Source organism: Lissotriton helveticus, chromosome 5_1 (assembly GCF_964261635.1).
Source record: "Lissotriton helveticus chromosome 5_1, aLisHel1.1, whole genome shotgun sequence".
Lineage (NCBI taxonomy): Eukaryota > Metazoa > Chordata > Amphibia > Caudata > Salamandridae > Lissotriton > Lissotriton helveticus.
Genome location: NC_136065.1, coordinates 430,362,211 through 430,373,885, shown reverse-complemented (window position 1 = coordinate 430,373,885; position 11,675 = coordinate 430,362,211). Strand labels below are relative to the sequence as shown.

At 45.4% G+C, this 11,675-nt stretch overlaps 1 protein-coding gene across 1 annotated transcript; it reads left to right on the top strand.

Annotated features, from left to right (window-relative positions):
* The first annotated feature begins 202 nt into the window (after positions 1–202).
* LOC144753195 (uncharacterized) lies at positions 203–2,668 on the top strand. Its single transcript, XM_078640958.1, has one exon. The coding sequence runs from the start codon at positions 203–205 to the stop codon at positions 2,666–2,668; it is 2,466 nt and encodes an 821-aa protein (XP_078497084.1).
* Positions 2,669–11,675: the final 9,007 nt, after the last annotated feature.

Genomic DNA, 11,675 nt, shown 5'->3' with positions numbered 1-11,675 from the left:
GAGTCTTCTGGTGACGTCATCGATATCTCAGTTAAGTATAAGTGGAGCGTCTCCCAGTCCTTAGTTGGTTCTTAGTTTTGGGTATCCTTTGGGATCGCTTTGTTTGGAACTTGCAAGTGCCAAAGCCGAAGGACTCGTGTTTTCACAAGAAATATCGTAATCGATAATCCTTTGAAGTTTGGAGATAGACTAGAGAGCGAAGATGCCTGGTCTTAGCAGACTTGGAAATTTGTTTTGTCTTGGTTGTAATAATAGGGACTCCCGATTGGAGGACTTGTGTCTGGTTCCTCCGGTTGGAACTCCAACTTATGAATTGTATGTGAAACATGGAGTAGGCCCCATCACATACAATGAAGTGTGGATCAAATACACCAGAAAAGATGGTGTTTTAAAATGGCCCCAATATGGTAGTTTTGACACGGAAATCTTAGATAATCTTGAAGTTAGACTTTTTAAGAAGAAAGCCCGGCCGGCAATGTTTGACTCTTTCCGCCTATGGCGTAAGGAAGCCAAACAGAAGGAAATTAAATTAGCGAAGAAAAATAAGAGAGAAAGGGGTATTTCGATAATGCAAGCTGCCATGCAGTTTAAAGACAATGAAGAAGAACAGATGAGTGAGCAATTGCACAGGCAACGTAAAATGGTAATAGATAAATGTTATCCAGTTTTGCAGCCTCTTCAGCAAGATGCAGCAAAAGAGCTTGAAAAAGATCCGTTAATGGCGCATTTGTTAAGTTCGCCACCCCCCTATGCGCAAAATGCTACGGCACCTCCGCAACCTTTAGCTGCGCAACCCGTGGTTGCATTGCCTCCTGCTCCTCCACAGCACCCACCAGCTACTCTTCAGCTGGCTCCTGCTCCTCCGGTGCAGCCTCCTCAAGGGCCAACGGCTTTTACATCTGCTCTTCCTATACTCCCTACAACTTTGACTACTATATCGACTACCACTCCTGGTACTTCTCCTGACACTGCCTCTGCATCTGCCTCATCTCACCCTTCTTTCCCTCTTGTCTTTTCATCGACTTCTCCTTCTGTTCGTCAGAGAGTGACTAGCACGGTCACCAGTCTTCTATATCCTTTCTTTGGTGCAACAAGTGTAACTCCTGACACAGAGCGTAAGCAGTTGCGTAGTCAACAGCCTGATTCTAGGGAGAAGGAAACGTTGAATTATTTGGCACATAGATGGATGACCGAACCGACGAAATATGGTCTAGAGTCTGTTATGGATGTCTTCCATCAGTGGGAAGCATCAAAACAGAGATACGTTTTTGAGAAAATGTGTGTTTTTCTGTGTGAAGATTTAGAGGAAAATGATTTGGACTCTAATCCGCCCGAGTTGAGCCATGTACGGTTCGAGTTTTCAAAAGGCGCAATTGTGGGTTCAGATGTTGAGAAAGCAGTTGCGACGTTGTTGTCGTTAAGGACTAAAGGTGTTTCTCGTTCATTGTTTGAGTCAGATTCCTCTGCTAAGAAGAAGGGAAGACAATATCCCATGAGAGAAGTCCCTCCACAATGGAAGGAAGAGGTAGCGTCAGGTCCTGGTAATAACCCCCCAGCCATACCAGCACACTTTCAGCGTGTGTGGGTACATGTTCCTTGGAAGCGAGCTGAAGTTTTGGCCCTTAAACAGACATTGCCTGATCCCCGTAAGAATCCTGCAGGGTATTACAAGGAATTGTCGCAGACTGCAGGTTCATGCATTATGAATTTAGCCGATATCGATATGTTATTTGGGAACGTTGTTCCACAGCCTTTATGGGGAAAGATTCGTCATGCAGATCATGATCAAGAGTTAGGTGATTCATGGGCTAATATTACTGCTGCAGATGCCCGACAAGTTGGTGGTGCTAAGCCTGAGCCTTTAGTAGCAGAACTTCCTGGTAAAATCATTGATTATATGAAAACTATAATGCCTGCGATGCGTGTAAATTGGGATAAGTTGTCTGCGTGTAAGCAGAAGAAAGATGAAACGGTGTCAGATTTCTTCACCAGGTTTGAGGAAACGTTTGTCGACCACAGTGGTCAAGATATGAGCACAGAAGGTGGTCAGCGATTGTTCGTCGATAAATTTGTGCACAATCTGCTTCCCGAGTTGTGTAAAAAGTTGAAGGATTCAGAGAGTTCTTGGGCAGTTTCCTCTTCAGCACAGATATTGGCTACTGCACAGTACTACAAAAATAAAGACAAAGACGAGAAAGATAGAGCAGAAAAGAAAACTAAAGAGTTGAAAACGAAGGTTCTGTTACAGCAAGCGTATTCGCCACGTGGTGGTGGTGGCCAGAATAATGGTGGTCAGAGTAACTATCAGAATAATTATCAGCAGCCTCAACAGTATCAAAGGAACTCGCAAAGAGTCGAGTATACTCAACCACGTGTCCCTGTAGGTCCCAACCAGTGTTCGTATTGCAAGGAAGAGGGTCATTTTAAGTATAGTTGCCCTATTCTGTTACAGCGTGCAAATGGTGTGTCAAACACAAGAGGTAGAGGTGTTCAGCAAGCGCCTAGAGGTAGAGGACGTGGAAACGTCCTTCAGAATGCACGTCCCCTTCCACCTCAAAATTCTATGAATAGGTTCGATCAACAGAATAACGCATCTGGTAGGACAGCTCAGTACTGTGCTGATGATTACTATGCAGAAGATGAGCATATGGAAGGTAATGATTGCTAGGACAGCCATAGACAAAGAGAGGGAGTTGTTTCAGTTCCAGTAGATCAGAGTGGACCATACGTTGAGGTGATTACATCAGGTGTGTCAGAGCCTTTTCTGTTGGATACTGGTGCTACAAAGAGTTCTATTATGCACTCCAAACTCCCTGGCGCACCTTTGTCTGGCGAAATGAATGTATCAGTAGGTTTTTCTGGCGCCCCGGTTAGAAATCCGATTTCTGACCCTTTGTCTCTTTCTGTTGGTCCCTGTGAATTAGAAGCACCCCTTATTCTGACAACAGGTTGTGGTGAAAACTTGTTGGGATTGGATCTGTTAAAAAGATTGTGTGCGACTTTGTACTGTTCTCCTTCGGGAGTACAACTTACACTGGGTAAGAAAGTGGTTTCCTCAATGTATTTGTCAAGGGATAAACTTCCAACAGAATTGTCGTTTCTTCCTGAAATTCTTTGGGCCACTGGTCCTAATGATGTGGGTCTCTTGGAAATACCACCATATGTTATGACATTGAAAGCCAATGTTAGAATGCCACGAATTCCCCAATATAAAATCTCTAGTGAAGGTGAAAAAGCGTTGTTAGCGATCGCTTACGATCTGATTGAAAAAGGTGTGATTGAAGAGACAAGAGGCAACGTTTGCAATAGTCCTGTTCTGCCTGTTTTGAAACAAACTGACCCTTCTCAGCCACCTGTGTACAGATTTGTGATTGATCTTAGAGAGGTGAATAAAATAGTTGTGCCACAATTTCCAGTTGTTCCTGACATTACTGCCCTATTGACTATGATTCCAGCTTCTGCAACATGGTATTCGGTGATTGACTTGAAGAATGCTTTCTTCAGCATCCCGATTGCCGAGGAGAGCAGGGATATTTTTGGCTTCAGTTTAGGAGGACGAAGCTTCCGCTTTAAACGCGCTCCCCAGGGCTACTGTGAAAGTCCATCAATATATAGTCAAGCTTTAAAGACACAGCTTGATACGATTGTTTTACCTGAAGGTGCTACTCTTGTACAGTACGTTGATGATTTGCTTGTTGCTGCAGATACTGAGGAAATATGTAAGAAAGCCACGTTGTCATTGTTGCGTCATCTGTGTGATTTGCATCACAAGGTGTCACTTTCCAAATTGCAATATTGTCGACAAGAAGTGACCTACTTAGGTCATCTCTTATCGAAGGAGGGAAGGAAACTGACCCCAGAAAGAATTTAGGCAATAGCAAAATTAAGTGTGCCAAGAACACAGAGAGAAGTGTGTGCTTTCTTGGGCATTACATCGTACTGTAGACAGTGGATTCCAAATTTTTCGTTATTAGCCAAACCCTTGGTGGCATTAACGTGTAAAGATACACCGAATCCCGTTCCTTGGTCTGAAGAGTGTCAGAAAAGTTTTTCTGAATTACGCACAGCATTATGTTCGGCTCCTGTGTTGGGTACTCCCAACTACAGTAAGCCCTTTACATTGTATGTCCATGAGAAAGAAGGTTGTGCATTGTCCGTGTTGATACAGTTGTTTGGAGACAAGCAGCGTATTCCACATAATTCAGCTCAAGCAGCAGAGTTGATTGCACTTACAAGAGCATGTGTGTTGTCAAAAGGAATGAAAGTGACTATCTATACCGACAGTCAGTATGCATTTGGAGTGGCTCACAGTTTTGGACGATTGTGGAAAGAACGTGGGTTCCTGACTTCGCATGGAGCTAAGATTCAGCATGGTCAGTTGGTGAATGAGCTTCTTGAATCACTGACCTTGCCTCTGCAAGTGGCGATTGTGAAATGTAGTGCTCACAAGAAGGTGACTGATGATGTTGGTCGTGGAAATGCGTTTGCTGACAAAATCACGAAAGAAACTGCAAGGAATGTGATGAGCCGAATGTATGTTGCAGGCCCTGCAAGATGGATTGGTGATGTTGGAATGTGTGAAGACACGATAGAGAGTGTGAAGTCTATTCAAGCTGAGGCTACAGAGAAAGAGTTGAACATGTGGAGAGAAAGTACGGGTAGAATGGATGCCAATGGTTGTTGGGTTGAATTGTCAGAGCATCAGAGATGGTTGCTACCCGATGCGTATGTGCTTGCAGTGGTTACAATGGCTCATGGAATGGCTCACATCAGCGTGAAAGGGATTTGCAAGTTGTTGGCTCCAGTATGGCAAAATGCAGGAATTCCCAAGTGTGCAGAGAATGTGGTCAAGAATTGCATGGTGTGTCGGAAACACAATCCTGGTAGGGGAACCCCAACTCCAGCTGGTCATTTCGCACCTCCTACGTATCTGTTTGAGGTTTTGCAGCTAGATTTCATCCACATGGAGAGGTGCAACAACTTAAAATATGTACTCGTTGTTGTTTGTGCCTTCTCAAGATGAGTAGAAGCATATCCCCTAAAGGACAATACTGCCTTGTCCACAGCGAAAGCCCTTGTGAAAGAATTCTTCCCCAGATTCGGAATGCCTAGAATGGTCTGGAGTGACAATGGGAGTGAATTTGTGGGTCGTGTGATGAAGAAAGTATGTGAAGGGCTAGACATTCAACAGAAGTTCCACGCTGCAAATCACCCCCAATCAGCTGGATTAGTAGAATGTTATAATGGCACCCTTAAGTTAAAATTGGCCAAAATTCAAGCGAGCACAGGTCTTAAATGGCCTGACGCTCTCCCTTTAGCACTCCTATCCACCAGAATGACTGTGCATTCGCGAGTGGGACTTAGTTCATATGAGATAGTTTTCGGCCGCCCGGCCAATATATGGGGAGTGCCAAGGCCCACAAAGTTCAGTGAAATCGAACACCCTGTTTTGCTTGATTATCTGTACGAATTGACGGCTAAATTGCGTGTTTTACATCAACAGGTCCATGACACCCTGCCTCCGGTCTCTGAAACTCCAGGTCATCCCATCGACCCGGGATCCTGGGTTCTTGTGAAGAATTTCCAGCGCACCAAGAACGATCAGCCCAGGTGGACCGGACCGCACCTCGTCCTTCTTTCCACAAGATCAGCTGTTCGAGTGGAAGGGAAGAAGCACTGGATCCACGGGGTCCATTGTAAAAGGGTACCATTACCTCTGCCGTACGACCAGTGGGTCCAGAAGGGTGTCGGCGACTCAGAGACTGAAACCGTGCCTCGTTTTCTGCCTTTCAGTGATGCACGTGTAAAAGGAACACTTACTGAACAGGAGAGTGATAACATTTTGCAACCAGCTGTATCACCATCATTTCGATTGGACACTACAGAACCTGAACTCCTTTTCCGTGATCACACCATACCTGGAAAACAACGGTATAATCTGAGGCCGAGAAATACGAACTAATAAAAGTGGGGTTTTTTCTTCCTCCAAGTACTATTTTTGAAAGCGCAGCTCTCCCATCTGAAAAACTTGCTTATTTTTGTTTTTCGAACCGCCATCCGGGTTCCGCTGCTAGGGCCGCGATTGCCCAAAGTCTTTGGGGTGCAGCTGACGACGTTAGGTTGACAGTTCTGGTTGGTCCAAGGGAGTTGCCCTAGACTGACAGAAGCATTCCTTAGCAGAAACAAGCTCTCATCGCGGGCAGCACTTTAGAGAGGATGGAGTTTTTCAAGATGGAGAGACCTGCCAAAACTATGAACTTTAATGCCAAGATATGTAAAATGATGACAAAGAAAATCTTTTTGATATTTTGCATTTTCATGTTATTCAGTATGATAATGTTTTTAATAGGATATGTTTTATTCTCTTTTCAAGTGACATTTGCACCCACTACATCGCCCATACCTCCTCTTTCTACTGTTTCCCCACACTCTTTTCAACCCCTTCCTGAACACTAATCCACTAGGAGATTACTGTTGGGTGTGTGGTCTTATGCCTCACACAACGGATAAAGGTATCCCTTATCTGGTCCTGCCTTTCAGCCATAATGGTTCTGTGTGGGCATACAGAACAATGTTCGTATATGCTCGTGAAGTCCACCCCCTACGTTCTGTAAAAGACAATCCTAAAAATAGTGCTCTGGTTAAGGGTATAGTGGACATGATTAAGGAAGATATTTCTTATGAAACTACCCCCGAAGATGAGACACTTGCATATATAGGATGGAACGTGACCGGATAGGGAGCTACTCTGAGTGAGAAACAGCAAGCTAAGAGATCGTCCCCGATTTGGATTGTACCCCATCAGGTTCACCTATGTCTGCAAGGTACTGGCAAGAATCCCAGAGCTCAGTTAGGGAAAAGTGTCTGTACTGAAACGTATGTTTTTGGGTCTCAGACTTCCCCTGCGTTTTTAGCAGCTAAGGGTACCTATTTCATCTGCCATGATAGAGCCTATACATGGTTGCCCCCTGACTTTTCGTGGACATGTTTTGTTTCGTTCCTGTTGCCTCCCACCTACACAGCAGCGGCAGACTACCACAAGACAAGGGTAGTTAGAGGTGTCTTGAGTAAAGAAGACACTGCAGGTCAAGAATTTGGGGACTTCGTAAAGGGTTTTCTGCCGTTCTGGGGACCCATGGTTAACAGCAGGAACATAAGGCAATTGACAAGGGTGGTTGAGTCCACCGTAATTGAAACTGCTGGTGCCCTTAGTAACTTGACTGCTGAGCTCCAGTCGGATCGTCTTATGACCCTTCAGAACAGGGTCGCTTTAGATGTCATACTTGCAGACCGAGGTGGGGTATGTAAATTGATCCAATCGAGTTGCTGTGTTTTCATTCTAGATAACGCTCCAACAGTGTACCAGGCCATCTCCAAACTGCATAAGATTTCCGAATCTATTCATGTGGATAAAGGAGATTGGTCGTTAATGGGATGGTTCTGGGAACTGATATCCGGCTGGGGATGGAAGATTCTGATGGTCATTGGGATGGTCTTAGCCATTCTTTTCCTGTTCTGTCTGTGCGTGCAGTGTGCTCCTGCAATATTTGGCCTCTGTGCTACATCATGTGTAAGGAAACCTGTATCAAGAGACGAACTAAGTACTAGAATGATGTTACAGCAACATCTCAATGACTTTAGGAATATAGACCTGGACTCAGATTAGCATGAGATTAGGTTAAATTGCCTATGTAAGGGCAAAAGGAGGGTTTGTAGTTCTGAAAATTCTAGACTCGAGAATTTTACTTCATCATAGCATGACGATTTTTATATCAAAAGACCGAGAATGGCTAGTACACTATGTACAAGCATTTTCGTCATATTCGAGTGACGATTTCACCTCGAAATCGTCATTTGCATTCTGAACCCTTGGCAGCCATTTTGTGAGTTGCCCTCACATAGGCAGCGAATTAAGCCAAATTTGATTCCAAAGGACACGTACACCTTAATTGACTTTTCTCTGACCTGGGCAAGCTGGAACCATTGCCCGAGGCCAAACCTGTTTGGTCAGTTCCTCTCCCAGTGGCCAAATGAGATAGCATCAAGGCACAACAGGCCATAAACCCTTTTCATCGCACACACACCCTGCCGAATCTTGCTCACACCTGTCCCTGCTCTTTTCTCTCTCACTTGCTTTATGATGGGGAGGTGCCCGTTTTTATTGGGGGTCCACCGGTATCTGATGGAAATGCTGGGCCTTGCCGGATGATTTGTTGTGGGCTGGACAAACTGGAATGTGAGCTTGTCATCATGACTCTGCTTTTCCTTTGTAGTGGAACTATGTGAATAGTATACTGTAAATCTAAGAATGTTTGCCTGAAGCTTAATATTTCGTATAAAAAGAGAAGCCTGGCTTTGTAAGATTGAGCAGTCTCCTGAGAATATACATCCCCTGTTGTTGTACTTCTAGGACGCCTGTTACTTGGTTGCAGCCAATAAAATCGATCCTTGACTTCACCTAGAAGACTCTGAGTTTCTGTGGTCTGAATCAGGAAAGTACTCGAGGTCTTTGGGTGTACCCTGACACCGCTGGGTCACCGGTTCGGTACCGGTTCTGTAAAACCCAGTACCTCACTCTGATCCCCCGCATCTGTTCGCCCGCCTCCTTTTGGCATTCTGACACCTGGTATTGGAATGCCATGTGTGTCGGTGAGTTGTTGTGAGCCAGGCGCGGTGGCGGGTGCTTCCTGCTGTGTGGTCTGTGCAGGGGCTGGGCTCTCCTCCATGTAACTTGGCTGCCCTGCTCCTGGGAGTGGGTTGCCTAGGATGTCCATGAGCTGTTGTAGTCCTTGTCGGAGGTGTGGTGGTCCGCTCCAGCATCACTGATGAGTTGTCTGGTCTGCTCTGCTGGAAGTGATGTGAGTCCCTCTGCAATGTGAAGGGGAGATGCATGTTGACATTGTGTTGACATGTATGTTGGTGCATTGTTTTTGTTTACATGCAGACTGTATGACAATGTACATTGTGACTGTTTGTGAGGTTCTGGATTTTGATGCGGGACTGTGGACATTTGGACTATATGACGGATGTGAGGTTGTACGCGTACATTTCCATCTCACAGTTTCCTGCTATGTTAGATGTAGTTGGCCTGTTTCTGCACATGAGAGGAGAAAGTTCTGTCCTCTGTTCTGCATTGTCGGGTTGTACATTATACCACATTGTCGTCAATGTGGATTTACTGTTCTTGCTATGTGTGTGTGCTGCAGTGTGCTGCGGGTATCAGGGACATGATCCAGGGTCATTGTGGGTGTAAAGTGTGCATCACATCATTGTGCATGTGTGCCATTGTGTCCATCTCCCCCGTATCCCCAGTCCCTGGTCAGTCCTCACCCTGTTGTTGTTGTGTCAGGTCCTATCGGGGTGTTTCTGGACTCCCAACTCCTTGCACCATCTCCACACTGTTGACTGTGGCCTCCGTTTCCTCCAGCTCCTCCTGTGGCGCAGGACACCCACCTCCTGTAGCTGTTGCTGCCTTCATGTTGGCAGCGGGGTTGTCCTCCGTTTGGTTTACACAACATGCCAGCACCTCTTGGCTTCCTCCATTGGCCTCCTCGACACTCCAACAGCATTCACGGTAGTCCAATTGTGGGTCAGTCGATGGTAGTGTTCTGTCACCTCCGTGATGCAGGTCTGGTGTGCCTGCGGACTACACCCCATCATCCTCTCTTCTCCTTGGCCTTCCCAAACCCCGTTGTTCCTTGCTGGTGGTCTGTGGGGCTGGTGGGGTTCGCGTTGGCCTCTGCACGTGGTCCGGGTGCATCCATGTTGCTAAGCACTTTGGATTGTTTTTGTGCATTCTTGTTGTTGTTTTTATAGTGCATTTTCCCGCCAGACGCATTGGGATTTGCAGGCCTGTTGCTGGTTTTTGCTGCTTTTTGTATCGCAATTGGACTCATCGCATTTTTTTTCCGTTCGTGTTTTGCATTTTTGCGGCGGCGTGTTGACTTCATCGCGGACATTTGACACGTTGTCAGGGGCCTATCGCATGGTGCCTCCGTGTTGTGAATACTTAGTTAACACTGCATACATTTCCTGTGATAGACTGCAATATGTAGAGTTGCATTAAGCTACATTTGTGATGGTTATCCCACGTTCTTGAGCATATACCCCTTAGTACTTTAGCATTGACATTAAGCAAGCATATCAGGAGGTAAGATGAGCAGAGCTGTGGGTCCTTCCCTGTTTTGACAAGATTTTACTGACTGCCTCCTGCCTTGTAGTTGTTGCTTCCACTGTGTTTCCTATTTCATTAAATAATTTTATGAGGTCTGGGGCAAATCTTTGCAAAATGTTTTATAACAATCGGCCAGGTCTCTGAGGTTTTTAGAGTTTGTGTCTTGAGATAGCTGAGACAACCTTCTCCAATTCGATGGGTTTTCCCAAGACACATGCTTGTGAGTCTGGAAGTTTTGAAAGGGGAATGTTATCCAACAGTGCTGCTATATAAAAAGGTTCTTCTGCTGTATATAGGTCAGTGTAGATGGTAGTGCATGCTTATTCGAACTCATTGTCTGTGGTGTGTAGTGCCACTTTCTGCAAGCAAATGGAAGTTATGAGTTATTGCAATTCGTGCTCTCAATTTACATGTGAGGATCCTGCCAGCCCTATTGCTCCCTTCGTATTTCTGCTTTAATCTAAGGCATGCATACTCTGCCCTGTCTATGTTTAACATTCTTAACTGTGGTCGCGCCACTTGCAGGGCGCACCTTGCCTTCGAAGACTCAATATTTGTATGCTCTCCCTCCCATCTCCAGACCTGGTAGTCTAGCTGAGTGCATTTGGCCATTCAATCTTTATTACTGGACAACGCTAAAGAAATAAGAGCTCCTGGTATGGTGACCTTAAATGCTTCCCAGAGGGTGTGTTGGCCCATTTCATCTATGTTGTTCTCTTGGTAGAAGTTTGAAATAGCCACTCAAATGGCATCCTGCTCAATTCTCTAAGGAGGAAAATGTGTGTCTGGTGCCAAGTGTTGTGCTTTTTTAGAAGCTGTAGCATGTGCAGGGTAGTTGAAATTGGGGCATGTTCAGACAGTACCAATGCTTCAATCTTGACCTCTTTTTACAAGTTTAATGCCGCTGAAGAAGGAGTCAAATTGAGTGTAGGAATTGTGTGTGCCTGAATAATGTGTTTAGTCACATTCTTGGGGGTGTAAGTATCACCACACGTCAAACAAACCCACTTCTTGGAGCCAAGCACATTTCACTGGTAAAGTACACCCCACCTGCCTCTGTATTAGAGTAGAAATGTCTAGTTCATTGCTCCTTACAATGTTAAAGTCAACATCCAAAGACTATCTCCCGATCCATTGACTGCACTATATGTGTGATCACTTTTCGCAAGAATTGTTCTTGATTATTGAACTCCACGTGAAGCGGTTGCTCCTGCCCACCTCCCGACCTACAAGCGCTACTGTGGTATCGTAGCGCTGCCTATCCACTGCCATTTTCATTTTTTGATTCAGCGCCCAGTTTCCAGCGTAGCGCTCCGCATTGCGTAGTTCATTGCTGATATTTGGTCCTGTGTGCATTGCGCTACTTACTCTCGTCTACCATTGCTTTCAGGGCTTTACAATATTAATTGTTGACCTGTGTTCATAGCGCTGCTGTTTGAGACCTCGCATTTGTTTGTTTGGATTTGCACCCGACCTGTGTGCACAGCGCTGCTGATTGTTA

What these genes read in the sequence shown, in the direction of transcription:
- LOC144753195 (XM_078640958.1), top strand. Translation starts at nt 203, where the DNA reads ATGCCTGGTCTTAGCAGACTTGGAAATTTGTTTTGTCTTGGTTGTAAT.